The 14,298-nt window shown below is 40.7% G+C and overlaps 1 protein-coding gene across 3 annotated transcripts; it reads right to left on the bottom strand.

Annotated features, from left to right (window-relative positions):
- Positions 1-1,485: 1,485 nt before the first annotated feature.
- LOC133131372 (DNA damage-binding protein 2-like) lies at positions 1,486-12,898 on the bottom strand. 3 transcript variants are annotated; one of them, XM_061246692.1, is made up of 11 exons: positions 12,764-12,898; positions 11,560-11,760; positions 9,983-10,107; positions 8,817-9,008; positions 8,032-8,177; positions 6,933-7,032; positions 5,862-6,039; positions 4,529-4,674; positions 3,689-3,844; positions 2,552-2,597; positions 1,486-2,059 (listed from the first exon to the last, which is right to left on the bottom strand). In XM_061246692.1, the coding sequence occupies exons 2-11, from the start codon at positions 11,714-11,716 to the stop codon at positions 1,794-1,796; spliced, it is 1,512 nt and encodes a 503-aa protein (XP_061102676.1). In that variant the 5' UTR covers positions 11,717-11,760; positions 12,764-12,898; the 3' UTR covers positions 1,486-1,793. The 3 variants fall into 3 exon arrangements, with proteins under 3 accessions (XP_061102676.1, XP_061102679.1, XP_061102677.1); XM_061246695.1 differs by having other exon boundaries at positions 9,983-10,104; XM_061246693.1 differs by having other exon boundaries at positions 11,560-11,735; positions 12,764-12,882.
- Between the last annotated feature and the right edge of the window lie 1,400 nt (positions 12,899-14,298).

Raw genomic sequence — 14,298 nt, 5'->3', positions numbered from 1 at the left:
TTTTTATACCCTAGGGAAACAGGCCACAATATATCAAAGAGATTTAATAGATCAAAGGCCACAATATAGTTCTTTAAGACTGAGATTAACTTAAATAAGTAGAATTTTACTGCAGATTTAACTTTGTTTGGTTTTATTTAAAATAATCTTTAAGGGTGCCAATAATTTTGACACCTACGTTTTTCATAAAAAATTGTATTAATCAATAAAAAGAAAATAAAAATTTGACTAATTGTATTAGGATCCCCATATGTTTGGACATAAAATATAGCTCATTATCTGTGTTGTTTATTTTATACAGCCTGTTTTGCTCATTATCATCAAGGGTGCCAATAATTCTGGACCTGACTATCTAGCTATGAAACAATACCAGTTCGCTATGAGTAGCAACAAGCAAATTAGACGAATTTACAAATATCCACCATACGAACATAGCAGCGAGCGTTGCGAACATAGTTGCACAAGCGTTGTGCCTCAGGTGGATATTTGTAAATTCGGCAAGCTAAGTAATAACTGATCTGCTTGTTGCTACCCATAACGAACTGGTATCGTTTTATAACTAGATATGTATTATTCGCTTGGATAATAAGCAATAGTATGCAGTTTCAGTGATCGCTTGTCAGTTGTCCTCTCTTCTGTAGCTACTTCAGCGAGCGCGTGAATCAAAGTGTCATTGTCGTCGTTGGAATCAGAATGTAACGTTGTTGTAGCGGGAATATCTAAATCTTACCCGGATACAGCAATGCTATTTTTGATTGGCTGTTCGGTAGCTATATTCTTATTATTTGATTAGCTGGTGAGTGGTAGGCGCCTTCTGAACTCTACGGGGAACCCACTTCATTCCTAGCTGTTCCACTGTTATAAAAAATAGCGGCGCAACTTGGTGGGAGTTATCCTGGTAATTTCTCTGCGTGAGAAATAGTGGCGTGTGAGCGTGTGAACGAGTTGAAATGCGTGTGTCGTGAGACTCGAGAGCTTTGTTGTCGTGAGTTCACTTTGGGCAGCTACACGTTCCTTTCATATCTTTACGTGGTAGACCATCTCATCGTTTGTGGTAGACTACGATCATATTTTAGTTATACAACCAGCTAGTTGCATTGCTAAATAAGTTGCTTGCACATAATATAGTTGGTTAGCGAAAGTTCAGAAAGACAAAACATATAAATAGTGTTGTGTAGCAGACTAAATTCAACATTTCATAAAGTCACCGGCGTTTTCTTACTAGAACACAACGAAACAACGGCAGGCTCTATCGCGTTTTTCACTGTCAGCTTTCCAAAACAGTGCGTGAGAACACTGAACAGTATAATAACGCTTTATATACGTGTTATATTCATAGACTGTGGGAAGGATAAACAGTGTTGTAGTTTGATGGTGTTTGTTGCTGCAATTCCTCTCTTCCTAAGGAGTCCGAAATTAGCGTACCTATTGTACCTTTAAGAATCAGACTCAAGCTACATCGTGAAACAAAAATGAGAAACACAATTTTGCTTAGCAACTGCTTTTAATGTACAAAAATACTGAACCACTAAAGGAGCAAATCAGTCCCAAATTTCACCATGCATATTTTCTTGTTTATATACCATTTGGTATTCATTGAATGTATGTAGTGTTTTGTATATAAAACATAATTGGCCATCTGATGTCTCTTGCACATCCTGAAATTTTAGGCAACTGGCATATTAATGATTGACGACACAAATACAATTCCACTGAAGAAAGTGCATAAAGTAATGCTGTTGTAACTCTTAAGGCACGTTTTTGTCGAAGCCAGTTCAATTGAAGCAACTGACTTATTTCTTCTTGTCCTTTTGAGGTTTGAGGTTTTCTTTGGTTTTGGTTTTTGTCTTGATCCCAAGAAGGCTTTCAGTTTTTTTCTTAAGCTTGGTCTTTTCAGTAGTTCCCCTCCTAACCCCACGAGGGCAGTGATGAGTTTGATGCTGGGGTCTGACACCGCTGGTCCCACTGCCAATTTCCTCCCCCATTTCTCTCATCAGCCTATCCTGCTCTTTGTCCACAATCTTCTCGTCTTCTCGGCTCCAAATAAGAATGCTGAACCCTGTCAATGGACATGCATATGTAATTAATAATAATAGTGTTATTTATCTGATGCTTTTATCCAAAGCGACTTACAGTTGAGACTAAGCAGGGGGCAATCCCCCTGGAGCGATGGGGGCTCAAAGGGCCCAACAGCAGTGCAGATCTTATAGTGGCTACACCGGGGCTTGAACCACCAACCTTCTGGGTCCCAGTCATGTCCCCTAAATGCCACTAAATGCCATCTGCACAACAGTTCTCGCAGGAAAACCGTGATTTACATACTATAGTTCATTTTATCAGGATACAATTACTGGGAACTATGTGCATAGTAAGTGTCATAAGCATTAATCCCTTTACAACCTTATAAGCAATAATTAATTTGTCAACATGGCATAACCTTGCATAATGAGAACTGAATACTGTCCCTACAAATGTTAAAGACCTCTTGATCTTAACTATGAGTCCTCATTTATTAAATAGAAATTAAAACAAAAAATGAACACAGATTTACCCATCCCAGATCCTAACACGTCTCCCATGGGGCTGAACTTGTTGAGCTAAAAGACAAACAAGAGTATTTTTTACATACAGAACAGCATGGACACGAAATCCTCCACAATGACTTGAAGAAAATATAAGTATAGTTTTTGTGAATTTTTCAGTGAAGCAAAAATATTACTGGTTCTCTTTGACACCCTGTCAATTCAAAACAAAGTCTGTTTTCAGATGAGAGATTAATTTCTTTCTCATAGTAACTGTCGTTCTGTAGGAGCCTGGTGTTCTGCAAGAGGATGTTTATGCAATGGCCTCTATGGCCAACTTAATCCCTCCCTACCATGACAAGATGAAGATAATTGTGTTTGAGCACCTGGTCATAATTGGCCTATGCTTGTTGTGTATGAGCACTGGAGATCAGCCTGCGCTTGTGACAATCAGCTTTATTGCCAGAGCCACACAACCAGTCCTCCAACAATACAGTATTTTATCACTGTCTTCAATTTCTCTTCACACAGCTTCAACTTTTTCTGTAATTTCATATCCTTCTTTATGGCCCATTGCTGATATTTTTGAGGTATTCTTGCCCGCATGAAAATCATAGTGAGGCAAACTAACCATTTCCAGCATTCAGCACAAAAAAGGTGTTTAAGGGAAAACCTTCAGCCGCATTTTTAATTATGTGGAGATGTTGTTCAGTTCTAAGGGCTTTTATGCATTTCCAAATTATCTCTAATGTTTCTGTGGAAGCATTCTATAAACCTTCATACCAACCAAAAAAACGAAATAACATTGAAATGGCCCTGTTTATGTGTATCAACCCCTTTCCTTAAAAGTGCTTTCCATTCCTTTTGTAGTCAGTGGGAATTTCACTGGAATGATCATGCATTTTTGTACTTGCTAATATGTGATGCACTATAATATGACATGTTTAACTCTGCAATTATGTTTAATGTCTGCAATTATGACCATCCAGCCCTCTTCATATGTTCAGACCGGTTGTTAAAACCGGTTTTCAGACAAGCAGCTACTAAGTCTCGAGAATGCGAAGGCATAACATTCTCACAATGTTGCTGCCATGTCATGTCAATGTTATAACATTCACAAAGCATTCCAGTAACACTGTGAGAACATTTGATTAACGCTTACTTACAGATATAATGCCTGGGGCATTGGGGTCATGAAGCTGATACTTCAGAGCTCCGGTTTTGCCATCGAAGATGTCGATGGTCCTCGACTCGCCCGGACAGACCCGCTGGTCAGGGTACCGGCCAGCCACGATGAGGTCGTACATGGGGTGCCAGGTGGCCTGTAGTCAGTAAAGCACCTTATTTAGGGTCAAAGGGGCGGAACACAGACACTGTATGCACTCTGGCCAACTAGGAAAACAACACTGACATCTCCTGGACACATCTCAAGGATAATTAACGCACACAGGATGCATTTTACCACAATGTATTGGCTTTTGAATATAGATTGATGGGCAAAAATGGCAATTTTATATTTATTTAAAATGAAATCTACAACACAATAAAGTGTGCAAAAAGTGAAGGGGTCTGAATACTTTCTGAAACCACTGTATGTCTAAGGTATGATGTGATATAGTATGCTAATGTCATATACTGTAGGTGTTTGGGATCTAATAATGGTTCAGGTTCTATCTATAGGGCTAGGGCTGAGAATTATGGCAGGGGTGCATGACTCCGGTCCTCGAGGGCTGCTCTGCGTACTGGTTTTTGTTTCAACCAATTGCCTTGTTTTTAATTTGCTGAAAGCTCTATACATTAGCCAGGTTCAAGCCTGTACTTGAGCACAGTAAAATCATTAGGATACACCTGCGGTCTGCAGCTGTAGCCAGTACTCACACATCTATCAGATTTAGATATGATTGAGCTAATTAAATAATTAAGACCAGAAGTTGGCACAAAATCCTGAAACGGATTAAGCCTTGTTGTGCACCCCTGGTATATGGGCAGGAGGCCAGTGTACGCACCTTTATGGGGGTGAGGTGCTGAAACTGGCGGTGTGGGTGTGAGATGACCTTCTGTGGCTTTGACCAATCAGAAGAGCAGTACACCCGGATTTCATCGTACTGATCAGTGGTGAGGAGCTTGGAACCGTCCACAGGGCTGAAATAGGCTGTTTAAAGCCAGTCAGAGTAGTATGGCATATTAATGAACGAAAGACCCAAATATGCTTCTCATTGACAGAACAGTGAGCAACTGTATCAACTTAGTACGCATAGAGATAGCTCTCACCTCAATCAATATTAAAACTGGGACAGAATTAGTAATAAAATATACACTGCCTTGCCAAATTATTCATATCCTTGGGCATTTTTCACATTATGCAGGATAAAAATTACAACAGAAAATAAATATGACTTCAAAAACCCATATGTAAGCTGTTGGTAAATTGTGGGTCAGAAAGTGTAATATCTGGTGCAAACCTGACAAAATAACACGTCCCAAAATAACACCATCCCTAAAGTAGGCAAATTCTGGCATAATTCCACTAGAGACCTGAAGCTGGGGCAAAAACCCATCTTTTGGCTGGACAGCCCACAGCACAGGGCCAAAGCTACACTGGAGTGGCTCAGGAATAAACAGGTAACAGGTTTAATGATACTCAAGCAAGAACTGGAGCAATTTCCCACAAAGAGTGAAAATCTGCTGTCAAACCACTGTGCCCAGATAGAACTAAGCAGACTTAAAACTGTTATTGCAGTGATGGGTGCTTCTAACAAATATTCATGTAAGCGGTCTGAATATTTAGGCAAGCATTGTACTTTTTTTTGTTGAAATACAACTAATTCACAGTAATTTTCTTTCTTTTTGTGTGCATTTTGAATAAAATTATGAAATGGATAAAAATGTGAATGTTTAATTTGCAATACTAAATCTTTTCAAATTCTGTTATTATTCTGGTCATATGGACATTTTTGCAGGGCACTGTAATTGCAGTAAGTAAATAAGATATACTTGATTGCATCTAAATGCTGATGAGTCAAAAACATTTAATCAAGGTCTCAGGGAAGATCCAAGATACAATCCATATTTGTGCTTAACTTTGATTCACAATTTTTCAATCACAAACAGCTAAGGGTGTTCAACAATGACCAAAATAACAACATTAACCGGTCCAAGAGTTCACTTAGTCTTCAAATGGTGAATGTTTTTGTCATAGTTTGTGGTTTATGCAGTACTGTTCCTTACAGAACCATAGTCTGAAAACTCAACTTTACGCTAATGCTGCCATGTACAGTTTTGAAATCTAGTTACTGGACATGCATCCGTTCAATGGAGTATTTTGTGTTGGTGTCTTACCAGAGTTGACAGCCTTTTCATGTCGCATCTCATGTAAGAAGCTGGTCTTGTCTTTGATACTCCTCAGGTCCCACAGTTTGACCGTGTGGTCAACGGATGCTGTGGCCAGGAGCCAATCACAGCACGGGTTGAATTCCGCATGCGTTACCTTGGCCTTGTGCAGCCTGTGGTTCCAGATCTGCACAGAGCAATATAAGCACCACAGAGAGAACACTTAAAATACTGAGCACGCCATCACAAAAATTATATATAAAACTATATACACTCACTGAGCACTTTATTAGGTATTTATTAGACTAGTTTTTTTCTACTGCTGTAGCCTATCCACTTAGGGTTATGATGCATTGTGTGTTCAGAGATGCTCTTCTACATACCACTGTTGTAATGTGTGGTTATTTGCGTTACTGTCACCTTCCCGTTTACTTTGATCAGTCTGGCCATTCTCTTCTGACGTCTCTCATTTCTGTCTGCAGAACTGCTGCTCATTGGATTTTTTTTGTGTTTTTTGCACCATTCTTTGCAAACTCTAGAGACTAGTGTGCGTGAAAATCCCAGGAGATCAGCAGTTTCTGAGATAGTCAAAACACCCTGTCTGCCACCAACAATCAGTCCACAAGTCACTTAGATCACATTTCTTCCCCATTCTGATGGTTGATGTGAACAATAGCTGAAGCTCCTGACCTGTATCTACATGATTTTATGCATTGCACTGCTGCCACGCAATTGGCTGAGTAGATAATCGCATGAATAAGTAGGTTTGATAAAGTAAAAATGTTCTTAATAAAGAACTTGGTGAGTGTATGTACTCAATTCATAACCAGATACCAAGTGCGCTGAAAAACCTAGAGGGAAGTACGATTCCAAGTAATAGATCACATAGATAAAAACCTGAACCATTATTGTCAGTTTTGGCAACTAGAACACTAAGAAGAGTAAATTGATTATACAACTATACTAAAGTTATATGAAATTATAAGAAATAATGAAAGGAACAGCATGCAATTGAGCATGCCCACCCATTTTTAAAAACCACCTATGAGATTCTCATTTATGAAACTTTATGGCACTCACAGCCTCTCCATCAATGCTCAAGAGCTTCACCCATCCCACGTTGTCACCGGTCACCACCACCTGACGGCTCGGAGAAACGTCCACGCTGCAGAACCAAAAACTACAGAGAAGAGGGACCAAAAATGACCAAATTTACAGGTTGTGACTTTGGAGTTATAAGGTTCTGCGTTCGGAGTAGTTTTGAGATGTTGATCCTAACACAGTAACTAAAATTGCAGGGCAGTTCTTCGCCGATCAAAATGTCAGACACCCTAAAAGTACTCTGAATGTACAATATCAAAATCCTATCAAATTGCTCTATAAGCAATATATTTATCAACAAATTTTTTGTCAAAATGTCAGTTAGAGCCTTCTAAGGTCTGGAGGTGCAAGTTTTTGAATCTATTGTTGGTCGCCTCATTTACCTAATGTGCAGTCAGGCATGTCTCATTCAATCAGCTTTAGTTATATACGTCTATATATACATATACAGTATATGTCTGGTGACAACCGTACACTTGAAAGGAGAAAATGTACATGGACCACCCATAAGGTCCTTAGCTGGAATGGCATGTTTATGTCCCATTAAAAAATGCTCAGATACCGGAAATGACTGTTACACAGTAATAACACAGCTGCAGATGGTTGGCATTTTATATAGCGCCTTTATCCAAAGTGCTGTACAATTGATGCTTCCCATTCACCCATTCATACACACACTCACACACCGGCGGCGATTGGCTGCCATGCAAGGCGCCGACCAGCTCGTCAGGAGAATTTGGGGGTTAGGTGTCTTGCTCAGGGACACTTCGACACAGCCCGGGCGGGGGATCGAACCGGCAACCCTCCGACTGCCAGATGACTGCTCTTACTGCCTGAGCCATGTCGCCCCCAGATAAGTATGTTTACTTGTCACAGTGAAGAAAAGACTAAGAATCAGAGCAGATTATCTGTCATAGCACCTATTTTAGCCAGCGCTGTGTCGGCCAGCCTGATAGAAAAATGATAGTATCATATGAAAGAAACGTGCTCATGAGGGAAAGTGCTTTCAACTGGATGAGTTTGGCAGACAGGATGTAAGACTGTAGGTACTGTATGCTTGCTGTAAGTGCAGCCTTACTCCCAGTATTCAGTGCTGGCATATACTTTGAGGGTTTTCCCAGCGAAATCCTGGAGCATGGTGGCACCCCCGATGGATGAAGTGAACAGTTGGTTGTGATTAAACGGGTTAAACTTCATGTCTGTGATGGAGCCCCCAGCTCCGATCTACACAGAGAACAGAGGGAAACAGGCTTCAGAAGATCTCACACATTCTCGATTTATTTTCACTTTGAAGGTTAAAACAGATGGATTGACATGAATGGTTTAAACTTTACCTATCAATATTAAAGTAGATAGTTTAAAGATAGAAGTTGGTTCTCATTGTACCAAATCAATCTTTCCATTTCATTTTAAATGAATTCTTTTGAAGCCAGCTGAGAACCAGGGGCATCAGGAAGTGATTGAATATACCTGACTAATCAGAAACAGCCGAGAAGCCAATTGTACAACTGCATTTGGTCCCCTAAAATGAGGGGAATATGTATAAAAAGGGATGTAATTCTAACACGTATCACCTGAAATGGATGTAAATACCCTTACATTAAAGCCGATAGTTCGCACTTAAGCCTCATATTAATTATTTAATGTGCTGGAGTACAGTCAAAAGAGAAGTGTCCAAATTCTTACGGACTGCACTGTATTTTACAATCAATATTACATTTGCAGACCTTCATCTGCAGTTCACAAAACAAAGGTGCAAGGGACGGACTCTGTCATATTACCTTTATATATCCAGAGACACAGTTTTTATGTTTTAAGAAGAGGCTGAACAACAGCCCAATGAAAACTCCACCAGGTGCTCACCCCTTGTATAAAGGTGGTGTTGTTTAGGGTCTCATAGTCGGTGAGGACGATGTCCCCACCCTTCGACGCGACGGCCAGTGTGCTGGGGTGCGTTGGGTGCCATTCTAGGCACGTAATTCTGCGGTCGAAGGGGCTGGTTGTGCGGTAGAGCCGGTAGGAGTCCAGGGACCGCAGAAATGGCTCTTGACAACACTTTTGGCAGAGAAGAGCCAGAGTGGCACTAGTGTTACTCATTAAATGCAATGTAGAAATTATACCAGAGCTTCGCAGACGTATCAGAAACACAAGACCAGACCACTGTTCTAGTTGATTACATCTTACATTAACAAGTTCTGTGATTCTCATCATTCAGGATGTTGCTGCCCATATGAATAAAGTTTTACAATCAAATAAGATATTTACTTTATCTAGTGACTCTGTATCTCTGTGCAGAATACAATCAGTGTGAATTGAAATTGAGATGACAAATGTTTAAAGCATATCAAAATGTTAAATTCCACTGGTAATGTTGAAAATTCCACTGGTACTATTTCCCTAGAAATACGATTTCAAAGCAAATCAGTAGTAGTTGGGCCTGATTACCAAAAAAATAATCAAAAGAACATTTTGAAAACACCCTTGTCAGCTCATTCTAAAGTGTTCTGAGGTGCTATTTGTGTCTGTTAGGCATATTATACTTGATATAAAATCCAAAAACGAATTTATGCAAGCATAAACATACAGCATTTACTTTTTCACCTTATGTGACATCCACATCACATGAGAAACACGTTGGTATCTAACCACACTACAAATCACAAACTTACTATGAAAATCCTCATAAAAACACATGGCATGTGACAGCAACAACAGTAATAACAGGGTTATGGCAAGAAACTACTATTGATGCATTTTTCAGTAACAGTATTCTTTTTCCAGAAGTTTGTTCTGAAACATCAATTTGTATAAATGTCCTGTAGGTTACACTGTTACAAAGACACACACACAAAGTAGGACTAACAACAGAATAATACTATATTATATCCTAATATATTGAACATAATATTGAGGAATATGGGTTTAATTTGTTTAAATACAAACAAGTCACATACCAACACATTTATTTATAGCAAGAAAGAAGTAGCCTGCAATATGTAGGCTATATAATTCTGTTTTGAATAACTTACCTGCCGCATTTGGCAGTGCATATTCTGCCCCAAGGCGTTCTTGTAAATGTGATGCACGATGCTGGTGCTCCTGTCTTTCTTGTGATTACCATGGCACTTTCCATTGGTCTGTGGGTCGCCTCCTGCTTCCGGACATACGGTTTTATATCGCATTACAACAGATACTGAGCAAATACATGTGAATAGCTAAGTGCTGTGACCATGCTCACAATCATTACGATGCATAAGCCAGGAGCCACATACAGTGGCTTCAGAAATTATTCAGACTTCTGTCAGACTTTTTGCACACTTTTCTGTGTTGTAGATTTCATTTTAAATGGATACATTCAATATTCACTCAATAACCCATGATGACAAAGCAAAAACATGTTTTTAGAAATTTTTGCAAATTTATTAACATTAAAAACTAAGTTCAGTATTCAGACTGTTAATTAATTCAGTCCTTTATATAAGTCCCTTTGGCAGCAATTACAGCTTCGAATATTCTTGGGCAAGTCTCTATAACCTTTGCACCTGGATTTGGGCAGTGTATCCCATTCTCCCCAGCAGATTCCCTCAAACTCGTCTGTGAACTGCCATCTTCTGGCCGTTTCAGGATTTTGTGCCAACTTTTGGTCTTAATTATTTAATTGAGTCAATCATACCATATCTGACATCTGTGAGTACTGGCTACAGCTGCAGACTGCAAGTGTACCCTAATGATTTTACCGTGCTCAAGAACAGGCTTGAACCAGAGCAATGTACAGAGCGTCAGCAAATTGAAAACGAGGCAATTGGTTGGAATAAAAACCAGTATGCAGACCGGTCCTCGAGGACTGGAGTTGTGTACCCCTGTTCTATGGGCTTTAAGTTGCCCCAGTCTGGAGCATGTTTTCTTCAAGGACCTCTTTGTATTTGGCTGCATTCTCCCCTCCCTCAATTCTGACGAGTCGCCCTGTTCCTGCCCATGAGAAGTACCCCCATAGCATGATTCTGCCTCCACCATGCTTCACCATAGGGATGGTATTAGCCTGGTGATGAGCAGGGCCTGGTGTTCACTAGACATAGTACTTGGGAGTTCTGCTGAAAGAGTTCAATTTTTGTCTCATCAGACCAAAGAATGTTTTTCTCATGCTCTCAAAGTGTCTTTTAAATGTAATTTGGCAAACTTCAAGCAGGCTGTCATATGCCTTTTACTCAAGAGTGGCTTCTGTCCAGCCACTCTACCATAAAGCCCTGACTGACGTGACTGCCGCTGAGTTGATCATCTCGAGCGAATTCCTTGGACTTCATGGTTTGTTTTTTGTCCTGACATGCTGAATTGTGGGATATTATATTCACAGGTCTGTGCCTTTCTAAACGGTCCAATCAATGAAATATAGTTCAATAAAGTTCAATCATCTCAAGGATAATTGAAGCAAACAGGATGCACAATTTGGAGTGTCACAGCAAAGGTTCTGGATACTTGTGTTAAAAATATTTTGAATACATTTCGAATTTTAATACATTTCCTAAAACCATTTTCACTATTTCATTATGGATAATTGTATGTCGATTGATGGGATGTCCCTGGGGGAACAGCCATACAGTTATCTCACCTGTCTTAACTACAGTTTGGCCGTCCATCTTCTTCCTTAACCTTTTGCAAATACTTTCCTCTGAAGCTTCATTGTGTCGTTTCCTTCCTCCGCAAGACGCCGTTCCGTGGGTTTGTTGGGGTTCAGATGTGTCCTTAATAACCTTCTTTTTTGCCATTGTCTTCTTGTGACATCCACTTCACACGAGAAACACGTGGTTACCTAATCACGCAATACAACGGTCATTGAACTGTACAATCCCACCTTGATAACATCTACTTTTCATGAAAGCTTCACGTGTAGCCTACAGTTTTTCTTTTTATAAGGGATTAATTATCTAATATGATTTAAACACCCCGTTACAATGGAATTATTTTCAGCAGGTGACTGACGTTTATTTTTTCGTGTTTGATGCATGCTGTGCCTAGCATTTACCCCGAAACTTTTTGTCATTCTTTATTTCATATGGACTCCCTATATGCATCTTAACATGTTGGGCAGAGGTAATGACAGTACAAGCAAATCTTCGAAGCAGCCCTACATCTTTCTCACTGGCATACGACATGCTGCAGACCATACATTGTCATAGATAGAATGTACGGATAGAATGCAACTGTTCAGGAAAAAAACAGTTTGCAATTTGTCCTTCCGGCATTAGATACAGCTCATCAATAGCTTTAATTTGATATATACAACTCATATTCGCCCAATATGCCGCTTACGCTCCTCTGGTTCTAAGCCCTCGGAGTGTAGGCTACGGGTACGGCACTCTGCACGGTAAGAATTAATTTTAGGTCAGCGCGAGCATGAAGTGCCTGAGCCCTAAAGTGTTTTTAATCTTACATTTCATCCAAAGGGGTGACTATATTCTTATTTATTTCAAAAAAGGTACTACTACTACTATTACTCGACCCAACTTCCGCCGTGTAAACACATTTGTAGGCTGCATTTGCGGGTAAGGCACTCTACGGTAAAACAAACAATCTTAAGGACCGAGCGTGTCGAATGTGCTGCGACCAAAACGAAGGTAGCAATTCGCTTGCATGCACATCTGCCGGAATGTAAACAGGTCGGGACTTTTCACGGTTAGAAAAAAAAAAATTACAACCTTTCACGATACAGAACGAAACCTCGACACATCTGAATAACAGGAAGTAGGCTACAGATTAAAAGAGAACAACAGTGCGCCTTTAACAGATCTGCAGTCCTAGATTGATCAGCCTACCTGTATTGAATCAATTATTCAATTAGTATTTCCTTATTATTATGGAAAACCGATGTCCCAAGTATTCCATCTCACAAACACATGGCGCAAACAATTTGGCCTGTTTATAATGACGTCACACTCTAGATGTTTCGTAACAGCCTTGTTACAGGCATAGAACTGCAGATGGCGATATTACACACATATTCCACACTCCGAGCCGCATGTGTATGCTTGTTTTCGTTCCAATCACCTTTGGAATCCCAGAGCCTTAATATGCGATTAATGTTTCAAGAGATTATTTACCATCTTAAGCCACACTGTAATAGTTATGCATGCCATGAAGAGTACAATTCTGTGTTTATTCTGCGAAACTGCAAGCAATTACATAAAAAGGTTAATTTGATAACTGATGAAATTTAAGAGTGTGGTGAATCAGTAGGCTCCTAACCGGTGAAATTGTGGACCCCTGGCAAAAATGTAAACCCCCCCAATGACCAGACACCAGACGGTCACCAAAAGGTACCCACGGGGAGGAGAAGCAGGGAGGGTGGGCGGAACAAGGAAAAACACAGATCACAGAGGAACAGGAAGGATCAGGGCAGCAGTGAGGCTTGAGTGGACGGGCACAGGGTCTCAGGCAAGCTTGGAGGTCCTAGACAGCCAGAGCCTGAGAATGGGCCGGAGCCTGGAGTGTAGGCAGAGCATGGGCCAGACATGGCGCAGGGGCCGGAGACGGGTCTCGGAGGAGCAGAGGCAGCCTGGGGACCAGACAGGGGTAGTCGGGCAGAAGCTGGCATGGTTCCAGAAACTTGGTCGGGAACGAAGTAGGAGACTGGACTCGGGATGGAACCGGAAGCTGGACCTGGCATGGTTCTGGGAAGTGGGACAGGAACGAAGCAGAGACTGGGCTCGGGATGGATCAGGAAGCTGGACCTGGCATGGTTCTGGGAAGTGGGACAGGAACGAAGCAGAGACTGGGCTCGGGATGGAACAGGAAGTGTGACATGGCATGGTCCATGTGGGAGGCAGAGTCCGCTGGCTCTATTACTGGCTAGTTCGTTCTGTCAGATTTCGGGGACAAAGGAACCAAGGGCAGACTCGGGGAGAAGGTGGGGAAAAAAAGGCGGGAAGGAAGTTCATATAAGGAGTGGGGAGGGGGGGGACACGAAATGAGACACAGGTGGAACAAATTAATGAGGGAATGTAACTAGAAACAGACTATGGTGGTCACAGAGGGAAACAAGAGGCGAAAATGCTTGGGACTTGGACACAAATCAGGAAACAGAAAACACAGAACCTGACAAATTCAACGTCATCGTGTTCACAGAGAATCGGTGGGATAAACAATGTTGTGGTTTGAGCGTGTTTGTTGCTGCAAATCCTCTCTTGACTGTTAGAAGTCCAAAATTACCTATTGTACCTTCAATCAATAAAACCTACATATGTGTTATTCAAGACTAGACTACATTTAACAGCTTAACATTTGGAAATACTTTTGTATATTTAAATTAAGATATGCATATATTTTTGGTGGCAGACAGGGTGGTTTGAGT

Source organism: Conger conger, chromosome 6 (assembly GCF_963514075.1).
Source record: "Conger conger chromosome 6, fConCon1.1, whole genome shotgun sequence".
NCBI lineage: Eukaryota > Metazoa > Chordata > Actinopteri > Anguilliformes > Congridae > Conger > Conger conger.
Note: the sequence above shows the minus strand (reverse complement) of the source record. Positions and strands in the feature narration are given on the sequence as shown.